This window comes from Heliangelus exortis, chromosome 14 (assembly GCF_036169615.1).
Source record: "Heliangelus exortis chromosome 14, bHelExo1.hap1, whole genome shotgun sequence".
NCBI classification, from domain to species: domain Eukaryota; kingdom Metazoa; phylum Chordata; class Aves; order Apodiformes; family Trochilidae; genus Heliangelus; species Heliangelus exortis.
Window position 1 is genome coordinate 10,615,360 of NC_092435.1, and position 14,945 is coordinate 10,630,304.

General features: G+C 34.3%; 1 protein-coding gene across 1 annotated transcript in view; it reads left to right on the top strand.

Annotated features, from left to right (window-relative positions):
• The window catches only part of CHM (CHM Rab escort protein), a 54,680-nt gene extending 40,157 nt beyond the window's left edge, over positions 1-14,523 (top strand). Inside the window, exons 10-15 of the mRNA XM_071757471.1 lie at positions 1,580-1,684; positions 2,553-2,616; positions 3,452-3,548; positions 6,482-6,574; positions 9,038-9,204; positions 12,419-14,523. Of these exons, the coding sequence (XP_071613572.1) occupies positions 1,580-1,684; positions 2,553-2,616; positions 3,452-3,548; positions 6,482-6,574; positions 9,038-9,204; positions 12,419-12,625 (733 nt within the window). The 3' untranslated portion in view covers positions 12,626-14,523. The remainder of the gene's footprint in view (positions 1-1,579; positions 1,685-2,552; positions 2,617-3,451; positions 3,549-6,481; positions 6,575-9,037; positions 9,205-12,418) is intronic.
• The last annotated feature ends 422 nt before the right edge of the window (positions 14,524-14,945 follow it).

The window sequence follows — 14,945 nt, forward strand, 5'->3', positions numbered from 1 at the left end:
AACACCTAGTAATTTACATATCTTTCTTGAAATATTGCATACTGGCTTTGTCAGTGCTGGTAAGTCCATTTCAAGGATGTCGCCCTTAGTCCATTAGTTTGGATAATGAGCCCTATAAAGTACATTTATAACTCGTGGCACTGCAAGGAGATGGATTCTAATTTTCATCCTTTTATCTAGACACATTGAAAGAAGGTCAATGGAGGGTTCTGTATGATTCATTGTCCCAACACATATCAGATGACAGAGACCTGATAGTGTCAGTGCAGAAGTGTTTCCCATATTTGGAAGCAGTACTTGAAAGAAATTTTCTCAGCACCATCCTTTGAAGTAAAGTGGAGACAGAAATTAAAAGCACTATCTCTTTTTGTGTTTAAAATCTTATCAAACACATGACCTGATAGCTATTCCTGAACAAAGGAGAGGAAACAACACTTTGCAGGAAAGTACAAAGTGTGCAGTTGCTTTTGCTGGCTTTGAGTGATGCAACCTGACATTTAATCAACCTTTCCCCTTCAATAATATTTTGGGGGGGGGTAACAGGGGAAATTGTTTCATAAACAATAAGAAAGGTTATAATTAGAAATTAACTGCAGCAGCTCAACTTCCTTGTTTATTTGCCCCATTCAAATGAGAGTGAAATCAGTTCAGTTAACATGAAGAAAAATCTGTAAGTGGTGAGTGAAACACGTGTTGAATGGAATGTGGTTGGAACTGTGCAGAGGACCATTTGGTTAAAGTGAAGTTAAATGCTATTTGACTACCATTACACTTTTAATTTTCAAGTTACCTGTTGAATTGGAATGCAAATGTATGTGTGTGGTGTCCAGATTCCTATGAAAACAGCATTAGAAGTCAGTGTTATACAAATGTGCTGAATTGTCACTCACCTCTTCCATTTGTAGGTCAGAATTGTGTGTACCCAGACTCCAGAAGCAGATGGCTCCCTAAAGCTAGTGACAGCTCAGTACTGTTACTTAAGTTTGGTTCTGACCTTCTCTACTTTTAGAGATTTATATCTGGTTTTTATAGTTTTGCCTGCAGAAGCTAATGAATAACTTGAAGTTACAGAAATGCTGTTTATTCACGAGGCATAACTCGTACATCAGATATTTACTGCTACAGTTGTTCCAAACTTGTGAAACAAATTTAAATCTGTAAGGGATCTCTTTGGCAACCTCTTGGTTCTGTTAATAACACTGCAATAAGGTAGCACCTACAAAGTAATCCCCAGTGTTACTTTTCTGTGTATTATGAGGTATGAAATGGAAGCAATTCTTTTGTGTAATCAGTTGCCAGTATTAATAGCTTATATTTAGTTTTTCTTATAAAGTGACCAATTTGGTAATGTTTTGCAATCATTATATAATGGCACTACTTGTAAAATACTATATATCAGGCAGAATTTCTAACTGGGATATACTTTTCACTGGAGTTGTTTTAGGGTTTCACATGTTAAAGAAATGTGTAGCTAACTGATGTGAAAGATATACATGTGCTATATAACTAATTCTGAAAATGTACTCATTACCTTGTATCTAAATTTCTTCTTTTGTTTTTGTTTTTGTTTTTTTAACAGATGCAAAGCTATTGTGGATCATTTTGGGCAAAGAATAAGTGCTAACTATTTTATTGTGGAAGATAGTTACCTTCCAGAGAGCATATGTACAAATGTGTGTTACAGGTTTGTAGTAAAACAGTAAACACAGCAAATTTCTATAAACAGTAATGCATAAAGCACACTGCAAGTTAAATTTGAGAGATTAGTGTCTTCTACTTTATCTTTGCAGTACAGCTTAGTTCTGTGCATAGTTTTTCTCTTATTCTGTATACTTGAGAGCAAACTGCATGCTTTCTAGATGTTTTCTTAAATTTTCCTCAAAATCATCTTTCCCCTTTCCTTCAAAAAAATTCAACAGCATGAAGTGTGTTGTATATTTCATATTTGTTAAAAAGTGTTTGGAAAGTGGTGGTTCCTGTTGCTGGTCACGTTGCAGATTTGTTCAGGTTTAGAAAAGTAGTAGAAGTCATAATTTTCTCAGATTTTTGTTGTCCTTGCCAAAAGCATTGGGTATTTACTGCCTCTGTCTTCAAAATACTGCAGATGGGATCCTGGCAAAACTGTAGTAGTAGGTGCAGTGCAGAAGTTATCATAGTGAATTCATTAATCTCATCCTGATGTATTTCCTCTTAATCTAAAATGTCCTATGCTGTTTGGAACATAAAGAGTCCTGTAATGTGCTGCTATAAATCTTGATTGAATAAAAAAAATATTATTTAAAAATCAGAAGGGTATTCAAGCTGTTTCATATAACAGCACTGACCTGTTTATTTGTCATCCTTTTTGGTCACTGAAAATACTACACCAATGCTTCTGGATGTGGTCCTACTTCAGCAACAGGCAAAATACCCCAGTAACAATCACATTAATAAAGATTATTTATGTAAATAGCTTTCCCACAGTATTATGTTTATACTGCTGAAACTATGAATCCAGGTTGCTATTTTTTTACATTTTTGTGAAATGCCATAATTGTTTTATTTAATTGTAGGCAGATCTCCAGAGCAGTGCTCATTACAGATCAGTCTGTACTAAACACAGATTCAGAGCAGCAGGTATACATCAATTTTCTATCACTTATTTCTTTATGAATTGTTTGTATTAATACTTGGTAGGAATTGAGGAATGCTTTTGTTTCTGCTTGAATTTAGCTTTTTAGTTGACTACTGATAATTGTTTAATTTTTTAGTCTCTGTAAAACTATTAAGAGTTTTAGTTCTATAGCTTGCATTTTTCAATTTGGTTGGCAGTGTATTAATTAACAGAGTTTCTAAGATGCTCTCTTTAAGGCAGTTCATTTTGCTTGCTATTAGGCTTAGTATTCTGTTAACTGTTAATCATCTTGTCTAAACTTTTGTTCAAAATTCTTTAGGATTTTTTACCATTCACCTGCATTGTTGGAAGTTCTTATTGTACACTTTCAGATCCTTCTTTAAATCTTTCTGCTTTGTCAGTCTTTGCAGACCTTAATGTTAAAGGATATTAATGTGTTACATCTTTCTTCTGTGCACCTCCTATACTATTCAATGTTAAATCAGATCTACAAAGGAAGAGCAGATAAGAATGGCAGAGAAGTCTGTTCTTGCTAGGTCTGGCTAATAGTACTCCACTCATTCTCACCTCACTGTGCTCTGCCCAGTGTTCAAAACTGGTTTTGCAGTCTCTTGACACCAGAGTTTCTGAGCTCTCATCCTTTGGGAAGGGCTGAGGTCTGAGCTTTTCCTTCCTGTTGTGCTACCTCAGCCATTTCTGGCCAAGGTGGTCTCTCTCTGGTGGAAATTCCTTAATGCTCAAAGTCTGCCAGGTTGTGCAGTTACTTTTCAGCTTTACTCAGAATTGTGTTGGTTGCCTCTGGTGTTAACTCTGACTTCAAGTTGTTCTTTCTGGTAGGTTTCCATTTTGGCAGTGCCTCCAGTGGCTCCAGGAAAACCAGCAGTTTGTGTCATTGAGCTGTGCTCCTCAACCATGACATGCATGAAGAACACCTGTAAGTACAGAATATATGTAATCTGAACTTATTACTTCATCTTAATTTAAAATATGTGCATAGAATTCCTCTGCTGCACAAAGACCAGGCTGTAACCTTAGAAAACCAGGTGGACTGGGTTACTGATATCAGCAGATAAGAGAGTCCATTGTCTTCATTCTGTAGCAGTTGTGTGCTTACCTATCATACAGAATTCTTACTGCATTAAAAAAAAAATTACATTGCTAATTACTATTTCAACTCTTACTGTGCTTTTCATGGTAATAAAGGATATTGTTCTTTATTCCCAAGTGGACCAAACACAAATGTTCCTTTTAACAGTTATGTGGCTAATAAGCTTGATAGTTGTAGCCTTATTAGTACTAGCACAATATTCTGCTTACTGTATAGCAATTATAAAATAGCATAAAAAAGAGCTTTTTGTTCTGATTGCTGTATTTTTATAGATTTAAAAAAAAAAAATTTAAATTCCACATTTTGCTTGTTCTGCAAGACTGATAAGAGTCAAATGGCAGATAAAATTAGCAGTGAGCTCTAGCAGACTTTCTTTTCCACTGTAACTAGCTAAGATTGTCCAGTCTCCAAGTCAAAATATTAGGGTGTTGGGTTTTTTTTTTAAATTAGAAATGTTTTCTTTACAATTTTTTGCCAAGTATTTCTCTTACCACTATAATTAAAGAGCCAAATCCACCTGAAGTGTTTTCTCAAATAATTTCTGAAAAATTGTCATCAAAAAGGTGGGACTTAAGTTAATATATGTGCATGCTTTTTTTTTTCTTTCATATAAGCTTAGTTTTAAAGGGGAATCTTTATGCTGTATGACTCTATGGCTTATACTAAGCATATACTGAACAAGTAATTTTCACTCATTGAATACTAAGTTTTTCTTCAGTAGATTTAAAAAAATATTCTAAAGCACGAGAATCTTACCAGCCATGTGTTATTAGTTAATAATAGTTCCTTAATAATTTCATGGTCTTCAGGTATTGAAATAATATAGATGTGTTTTAGACATAGGTGAGTTCTGGCTATGGGACATATTTCATAATATTTTTTAGAACTTTTACATCATTATCTCTAAATGGGTTTTAAGCTGACTGATTTCTCCTTCAAACAATTATTTAAGCTAAGTATACAAATACATCTACTCTTTGATCACACTGCATAAATGACAGGCAGATAATCTGTATTGCCACTTGAGTGGAACCAAACTCCTTCACTTGCCCTAAAAATTGTGACTGTAATGATGAAATCCTGAACTAAACTCATCGTTCTTCCTGCTAGAAGAATTACTTGAAGACAAATGTTGGCAACCACTGTAACTAATGCAGTTATACCTGAGTAAATCAAACATAATCAAAATATATACTGATGACTGTGACTCGTAGCCATAACCTTAAAGATAATAAAAAAGATTCTATAGAAAGTAAATGATGTGAACTTTAGTGATTTATAGGTGGGCTTTTTTGAGGAAAGAATAGTTGGTATTGCAATACTTAGGGTTTTAAACATTTAGTTAAGGTTACAGGGAGACTTTCTTTACACCTGTTTTCATTTACTTTTTTAGTACCTATGCATTTTAGACAGGAAGTTTGGGTTTGGTTAAATAAAAAGTGAATATTGGTGTCTGAATATAATCTTTGTGTGTGCAGTTTGAAAGATGAGCAGGCTGAAGGGTTAAATTTCTAATCCTCCTGGAGTAAGTGTCCGACTTTCTGAGGTATAATTGCATCCAGGAAGTCCATATACACATCATACATATCCTGAATAATAATGACACAAATATAGCCAGACTTGAGAATGAAAAGAGAAAAGGTCCTATGGATTTGGAATAACACCACAGCTATACATTCCTGTGAAATGAATGAGTTTGAACTTTGTACAAAGATATCATAAACTTCTCCATGATTCTCTGCTGGTGTGTTTCCAGGCAACCATCCAGTATCAAATGAGTCTGTTCAGGTGTTTGTATAGAAAGCTTTTAGATGAGGCTTTTAAATATCTCAATGAATTGCTATAAAATCAGGTGGAATAAGGCAGAAGAGATGCTGGCTGTTTATCTGAGGAGAGGCTGGTGGAAGAGAAAAGAGGACAAGAACTGTTTAAAGTGATCTTCTGTTTTAAGGTGCCAGCAACTTCACTGGTTTTCAGAACAGAACAAATAAAGGAATATTATATTCCATGAGGAATCTGTTAACAACTTAATTTTCATGGAAACAAGTATATGAGCAAGAAACCTAAATAATAAATCTGCATTATTCAAGCAAACTTGTGAATTTTCTCAAATGCAAAATTGTATCTAGTGACATTGCTTTGCCCATGCTGTAAGGTGAATTTTGATTATTTATACTGTTCCACAAATGTATCCTTGTGGTCCAAATTTTTTTCATGGCATCTTTTTCTGATATGGATTTGCTATTCCACCTAACTTCACCCTAAAGCTGTTGTTTCTCTCATCCTATAAAGGGTGGATGAATAAAATTTTACAAATTCCCTCTCAGTCTCAGTTTAGCTCTCACAGAGAGTGCTGATGAAAGCAGTGATATTTGTGGGTTCAGTATGTTGTTAAACTGTTGGACTGATGAGGATGTTCTTGGGCTTTCCAGAGGTCTTGAATAGCAAATAGAAAGTGTTAGCTGGATTCTGGCTGCTCCTGTTAATGGTATCAATAGACACCTTTTCATAGAATGAGATTCTTTCTGTCTGCATTATGTGAAATTCTACCCAAGTTTTCCCAACATATATGAAAAAGAGAGATAATGATGAATTTTTGTCTGTGATGTAAATTCCACGACACTTCTCTGGGTTAAAGGAAGTGATTTATAGAAAGAGCAGTGATTTCTAAAAGCCTGTTGTGCCTTTTAAAAGTTGTAAATGGTATTTATGTGTCTGTGATTTGGTGATAGTAATTAGTTTGTGTTTTCTTTTAACAGATTTAGTCCATTTAACCTGTCCTTCAACTAATACTGCCAGGGAAGATTTAGAGCCTGTTGTACAGCAGTTATTCAGTCTAAACACAGAAAAAGGTAAAAATAAATAAAGTATTAAGAGATAATTTTGCAAAAAGATAATTTACACACAGAAGACATTGCTATGCTTTAACCCTGCCAAAGCATTTTTAAATATGATGTGTTCACACTTAAATACAGTAAATCATAGTTACTCTATGAAAAAACATCTGCTGTCAGTGGAAGGGTTAACATCCATACATGTACAGGTTAGTAAGATGTGGATGTGTTTTGTAGTTTTTATAAACCAATTTATAATTGGTTTGCTTATAATATTTGCTGTTATGCTTCATACATAACCTCATTCATTCAGGTAGGATTTTCTCCTGTTTAAAGAAACAAACAAGTTCAACTTTTTTACAAGTTTATTTTTCTGTGTTCCTTTCCGTTTTTACATTGTTTTCCTCTACCTTTGAATGGAAAATGAAATATCTTATTGTTTGTGTTAGAAAGCTTAGTGCTTTTAATAGCAAATAAAGTATAAAATATGTATTTTATTTCTTTTTTCCTTACAGTAGAGGCAGTTATTTTGATATCTGAGATGTAAATTTTTCACTAGGCTTGTAGTACAAGAGCTTTTTCAAAACAGACATATAGAATGCAACTAGGGTTTGTAAATTAAAAGCTTTATTAGAGCAGAGGGCTGCAAACACTTTTCATGTTGATCTTTGTTAATTTAAAGCCCACTAATATCTAACTTCCAATACTTAACATATATCTTAAATTTTCAAGACACTGCCATGGGTTTTAAAGACTCAATTGGTGAAGAAAAGATTAGTTTGCAGTCCAGTGTCTTCTAATCATTTGGGGGGGGGAGTTAACATTAATCTTAATGTTTAAAGTGATCCAATTTTGAAATGATAGATTGTTTAGAACCTGGCTGAAATTCTGTAGAAACTCTGTGATCATAGGGGTCCTCAGGTGCACTGAGGCACTGAAAAGCTAGTTTTCCCTGACACATAAGCCTTTTTATCATCAGGATGAGGTAGTGGTCGTATTTTAATTAAAATGTCAGAACAAATACTGTTGGAGTTATTGAAAATGAATCACCAGATAAAGTGAGCACTGGGCCATGGCAGGTCAAAGAGGCAAAGTCACCTGGAGAAGAGGACTCCATTCATTTTCCTGCCTAAATGAGGAAGAAGTAACTTTTATGAGCAATGTGAACTTTTAAATATATTAAAGAGCATCTTGCCCTGTATTAAGGCTCAGACTTTCACAGGCTGATGAATTTAATTTATATTTCAAACTGTTCATATGGTTGGTGCATATTTTTTTAAAAGTATTTGTCAGTTATAAAAGATACTGAAGGAATAGCCTAGATTTATCTCTTTTGTTGTTTTTTTGTTTTGGTTGTTTTGGGGTTTTTTTCCTGATTCAACTGCTTTAAAATACTACTTTGAATACCAGTGTTACCTAGAAGTTTCTTCCTTGGAAAGAAGTAAATCTTGCAAGGTCCTTTACAAGCTTCATTTATTTTAGAGAAGGGAAAATACCAAAAAGAGAGCAGCAAATATGCCAAACAAATATTGTCTGTTAAGCTTAGAACTTGTGTATGGCTCCATTGCATTCTGCACTGTTAAACAGTGACCTTCATCTTCCCAGAGGTTTTCCTGCTTGTGTGTAGAGGGGTGATATGAATGTGCAAAACAACTGCAAGAAGGTACAGATGGTGAACAGGCAAGACATAGTGTATGATCATTTTGGATTTGAAATGAGTACAGTAGCACAGCACCATTTCTCAGCAAGAGAAATATGAATTAATCATTTATTTTCATTAGCAGTATTTCTACAGTTTAGGTATTTTATGTAATGCACATCACATCACTCAAATAGAGTACTTTTGGCTTTGGTAATGCTCTTATCTGCAGTTAATTTGGAGGAGGGGGAGTATTCTTGAGAATATTTTCTTTTATTTAAACCATAAGCATTAGTTAAGTCTTCTTGGATTGGCTTGAAGACTCTCAACCTTAAAGCATGTAAAGGTTTGTGATGAGATATGAGTTCCCATCCAAAGATAAACTAATAAATGAGGGGGAAAAGTATACAGGAAAAAAAAATCTTTGCATAGGGATGGCATTGCTTCAAATTGGCACAGCCCATGGACTGTCCAAGGACTCAGTCAGACTGTCATATGCTCATGCAGTTTATCTTGAGTAAATTAGATTACATGAAGTGGAAAGGTGTTAAATTTAGACCAAGAGTCTTCGTAGTACACACTTAGGTGATAATTGGTTCTTGTGGGGCACAGTGTGCACAGAATAAGTAGAGTTTAAAAACCTGTGGTTGTAAGGGGAAAGTACAATGGAAAAAATGGAAATTAAAATTAGTTGCCTTTTTTAAAGAAAAAAAGACTTTATTAAATACAGTCATTCCATAATAAATTTAATTTTTATAATAAAAATTTATTTTTAGTACACTAGATTACATATTTCCCTTATTACATGTGTACTGATTATTGGAAACACTTTTTCTTTTCAGAGACTGAAAGTGAACAACTGAAAAAACCTAGAGTCCTCTGGGCAGTGTACTTCAACATGAGGGATTCTTCAGGAATTGACAGAAGTTCCTATGATGGTTTGCCCTCAAATGTTTATGTCTGTTCTGGACCAGACTCTGCTTTAGGAAATGACTGTGCTGTCAGACAGGTTGGTCAGATCACTATTTTTGGTTGCAAACCTTTTAAGACCTAAGGAAGCCTGCTTTTTTCCTGGATTATTCTGCTGTGTGCAACATATGGTCACCAGTTAGTTTGAAAAATATTTTAGTGTAAGTATGTTAAAATTAAAAGTCATGAGAGATGATGAAAGTGAGGAGTGTGTGTGAGAACAAACTGAAGAATAGGCTGAAGAGAAAGCAGAACTCAGAATATACCCTTCCATCAAGCATGCAGGTACCTCCTAGGCAAGGGAAATCCATGTACATTTGTGTGCTTTCTACCCCCAAATCCTTCTCATCTTCCTAGTGATGGGATGGAAATCTCCCAACATGAGAGGTTTAGCAATTCATGGGTCAGAACACTTAAAAAACCCACAAACTGCTGTGTATTAGTCTTGGATATAGCTTGGAAAATTGAATCTTATTTGTCTTATCAGTCCTGTGTTTTCTGTTTTAATGATACTTGCCATGATTTATCTTTTCATTACCATTACTAACTTCTCTGTGTAATGCTCTTTGATTGTGTTGATATTTAGATAACAAGACATCACAACTTTTGCAGACTTATTATCCATCTGCAGCTCAGTATACAAATAACTTCGTTTGTGTTTTAGTTGAATTTATCTATAAATTCTTAGTATACCTTGAATTAATTTGGCTGTCTGCATTTACTAACCCTGAGGACAGGCTAAATAAAATGTAAAGAGCCATTTATGATTCCTCCAAATTTTGTATGTATGCATCAAACAATGCATCTGGCTTCCAGTTTCCTATTTTTTCACTGCTACCACCTGACATGAATTGTCATATTCTGAAGTTAGCACATTCCATGAAGTATTCCAGATTTCTGAGGCATCTTCATGTTTTCAAGTGGAAGCACTCAAATTGTCCTGCCAATATTTGTCCCTTAACCTGCTTACATTTCTTTTCTGTCTCAGGAAAACAGTAACAAAGCATGTTTGATTCAAATTCAAAGAGGAATTAAGGTCTGGGCAAGTGCTTTACATGCTTGTGCCTTAATGCTTTATTCAAACTTAACTGCTAAATATTGAAGGAACTGTATACTATCTTAATTACTTACAGTAAGTATCAAAGTATTATAATGAAGGAGCTGGTAAATTATTACTGGTTATTCTGCATGACTTCAGCTGGATAAGGTTAGCTTAAAAAATTGGTAGACCTGAGAGCACTTAATGCCATTAAACTGTTCAATTAGAATCAATGTCATGATGCCCTACATTACATACTGAGGATTTCTTCCCATGTTCAACCTCAATTATTTGACAGTTTTTCCAACAAAATATTTGCCACCTGATTGGAGACTGAATAATTGCTGAGAACTGTGTAGGAAATGTTTGTCACATATTTACTGCAAAATACGACAGTTTTCTTTTTCTATTAAATATAATAATAGTTTAGGTATAATTTTGGAGTTTCAAGGACAACTGCAGACTTGAAGCCTTTCTCTTACTTTTAAAAAATTTGTTTTTAAAACTTTTTGTAGAATGCTTTTGCCTCCTTGCCCCTAAACTTACTAGGCAAGGTTTTCAAATTACAGAAGCAGACTTTTGAAGTAGAGAATAGAATTTCTTTGTATATTTTTTCATATACTAATGCAGATAGCTTTAAAGAGTTGTAAATGGGTATGTAAGAGTGAAATTGAGGAAGCAGAATGAAAAATTAAATTGAACTGAGAGCAGACAGGGTCATTTAAGCAGTTAATAATGGAGTCCTACAGCCACATGCTGGTGATACAAATCCCCTGCTGGTGGGCAGTGAAGTTTATCACTGAAAGCTGTTTGGTACATGCTCAGTGATGTATTAACCTGCAAACAATTCCCCCTTGCCCAGGAATCCACATCATGTAATCAGCCTTTGCAGTTGGCATTAAGTGACCCTCCTGTCAGGTTTTTCAGTGCTGTGTCTGGTAGCAGGATGAATATCAAGACAAAATGCATTCTTGCCTATGTGGGAGCTCTCATCCCAGCTTGTCTTTAGGGCATAGTTTACTAAATAGACAAAATCAAGAGCCAATATTCCTTTACCTTTTTAGAAACTCAAATATAACTTTTCTTCACCTCTTGTCTCTATTTCCCTTGGAAAAGTAGATCTTCATAGAAATGTGATGTGCTTATTGATTCAGTAATTTCTTTTATTTTTTTTTTTTTAAAGATAAGCTTATAAGTATTTATTTCCACAGGAACATGTAAGACTATTTAACACCAGCTAAAAAAGCTCCTTCCATACTTGTAGTTTTTTAAAAATTATTTTTGATCTCTTTTATTTTTATAAAATGTCTTGGTCTCAGGATTTCAAAGGTCATATTATTTTGGTTCTTTTTTTCCTCCAGATTTTGCAGGTGTGTCCTGTTAGTTGTAATAATTACTCTAATGTTATCAAAAATATATTTCTTCCTAATGACCTTCATTGCTGTGGTCAGAAAATTAATTTCTAAACTTCTTTTTCATGGAAAATACATGGAACTGTTAATTGGACCTTTGAGTTGTATCTTTAAAGTAGCTGCATTTTACCTAAAAAGTTGATTACACAGTTCTTTTTAGAGAGGCACAATTTGTGCATCTAGGTGTATACACATAATATGTTGGAAATACAGACTTTTAAAAATAGATTATAAATGCATCGTAACAAATATGTGCTTATTTTCAACTATATTATTTCTTTTCAGTTGAGCTGTCTGTGAGCTGCTCAGAAAAACAGAAATGGGATTTTTTTGTTGTTGTTGTTTTAAGTTTAAGAAGGAATCCCCTAAAGAAACATGATATAGATTGTACATATTAACAATTTTCTGACTTTTCTTAATCATGTGAAATGGATTCTTCTCTCTGAATAGAGGTGAGATCTTTCCCATGTTTTTCATTTGCAGCTGGGGATATTTTTATGGTGGAAAAGATTCATTTTGCTTGCAAAAAAGCAGCTTTGTTCTCACTACAACAGAATGCCCAGCATCTTTTTAAAAGCCTTATGCAGTGACTTTCCTGGTAGAACAATGTAAAAGGATAAATGGCTTTTTCTGTTTGAGGACTGCGAGAAGGAATGGATTTCCCATGTGTTTACAATGCTGTCAAAGTATTAAATCACTACTGATTTGAAAGAACAGAGGTTAATCTTCAATATCTGTAAAATATTGCTGCAAGGTATTGCAATTCAAGGTAAAGTTTGTTTTATGGTTTTTTTTCTGAATAGGCCGAGACTATTTTCCAAGACATGTTTCCTTCAGAGGATTTTTGCCCAGCACCACCAAATCCAGAAGATATTATTTATGATGAAGATGAAATAGAAGCTGAAGAGCCTGAATTCAGTAATTCACCAGAGACAAAACCAGAACCATCTGCTGAGGAAGGCTGTAGTGGAGATAGTACTGCTGTTAAGAAACAAGATAATGAAGAATGAATTAGCACTGTTTTCTTAGTAGAAGAGGAGATTGACCCAAACTAAAATGTAAGGGAGGAAGGGTAAGAAAAAGAAGTTTAAAAACCCCATAGCTGTATTATTTGCAATTGCCTTACTTTCCTTAGCCTGAATTATCTTCCTTCATCAAGTTTCATTGATAGCTGAGACATTTCTAAATAGTCTTAGTTCCACCAGAATCAGGAGTGTTGTAGCTAAACAAAAAACACTGAACAAAGTATTTAAATCTAAAATGCTAAAATAAAATCTATGATGTGTTGAGAGAATTTGGGCTTGTTTTACATCTTGGAAGGAATCCAAGAAACTCCATCTTTTAAACAGGCAACAAGGTGAAATTTGCCAAGAGAAAAAATCTGCAAGTTGGCTTACCAGTCAGAAGATGACCTTTTGTGCAGTGTTGTGCAGTTCTACTAAAAATCTTCAGATCTGTGCTAGTTGAACAGTTGAAGGTGAGCTTCACAATTGTCCTTTGGAGTGGTTTTATGAATGGAATTTAAAGGCAATATTACTGACAATTCTGGAGTGGCTTTAGAATATGTAATAAATGTCATGTTTCACTTGTAAAATGAAAAATTTCCTTTATGATTTTGAAATTGATGCCATTATTTAGAAACAAACATAATCCAGTAGATGTTTCTCACATGAAACTATTATACACTCAGCATCTTTTAATAAGATCTGATAGATCACACGTTTTCCCTAGTGACTTTACTTACTGTAGTCAGGAAAACAGCACAATTTAAACTTGATGTTAGATTTCCCCACAAAATTTAAAATAAAGGGAGCAGACCTGTGGTTAGTTTCCCTGAATTTGTTGCAGTGTTTGGACCTTTAATAGGTTTGTGGGGGGTTTTTTTGAAGGATGGTGTCTGAGAAGTTTAGATGAACACTAAGGGGAGAAGGTTCAACTTATAATTCCAAAGGTTTGTATTGATCCTGGTTAATAGAATTAAAATTATTGTGAAAGCTGTAAATTATGTGTTTTGTAATGATAAATTGTGAAGCATTTATACAATAAAATTTATTGAAGTATTTATAAACCTAGTTTTTATGAAAAAAATTACCAAGTGAGAAAGCTGCTGTAAGTGACCATGATAAACTTGCACTTCTTCTGAACAGTGCTGGAAATCAGGTATTCAGATGATGAAAAATATTTAGCATTTACCTAAAGATTTACCTTAAGATATACACCCTGTAGATCAGTAGTACATCTAAATAGAGAGAAGTGAATTGTGGTAAGTTGGGCTTAAGCTTCTAGGTGAACTTAAATATTGTTCTGGCAGTGCTTATACTGCACATAAATAAAAAATGCCATTGAATAAATAAGATTCAGCACTGCCTGAACTCCAGACATCCAAGCTTTTGGACAGTTCCATGGTGCACGTGCCTGCCTTTCAAGTGGCTTCATGCCATGAAGGTTAATTAATTTATTTTTTTACAGCATAACTGATACAGTTACATTCACTCTGTCTTGCATCATAACACTTTGTCTAATTTGCATTTCAAAAATGGTCTTTTTTCATGTTTACATGCTTTGTGTCTTGGACAGGCAGCCTTGTGTGTATAATCCCCAAGTCCTCAGAGCAGGATGTGGTTGCAATGTTTCCAGTGTTAAACAACAGCTGTCTTTGGATGCTTGTGATTGAGCAGCTATTTATATATAGTAATAAGCAGATTTGCCTCTTCATTTAGCTGTAATTTTTACCTGTATTGAAAAGCATGAGTATATGGTAATTGTATTTAACATCTGCAGCTCTGTAAAAGAACTAAGTGGAGGACCCTGTTTGCCTTTCAGTAGTAGGGATCAGAGTTGAATTTCTCATCTTCCATGTTTACAAGGACATTGTTTGATGAAAATTAAAGGTTTGCTTGTGACTGCATTTTCCTGTGTTTTCTTTCAATTATGCAAGAAAAGCAGTTCTGTTCTTAGCTGAGATTTCCTGATAATTCTGTTGTCTACTTTCATCATGATGAAAGTAAGAAGATTGAAACTTGCTTGGGTGACACTATCTTTGCAGAAGTTTCCAAGTTTCTATGAAGTAGCATCTCAGTGGTTCATCTCCATGTTAAGGAAAGTTAGGAAATCCTGCAAATTTGATTTTAAATAAGACAAAATAATCTACACATTGTAGGCTATGACTTGACACAACATTGATTGCTTAAAAACTGCTTTCCTGTCTCATTCATGTGGGGAATGGAAACATGAAATGTTTTTCCTATGGTACTTGAGTACCCAATAGCTCACTTGCAATAGCAGCAGATAAGACTGTTGATCTTTGTATTTTGCAGAAATCATGCACTC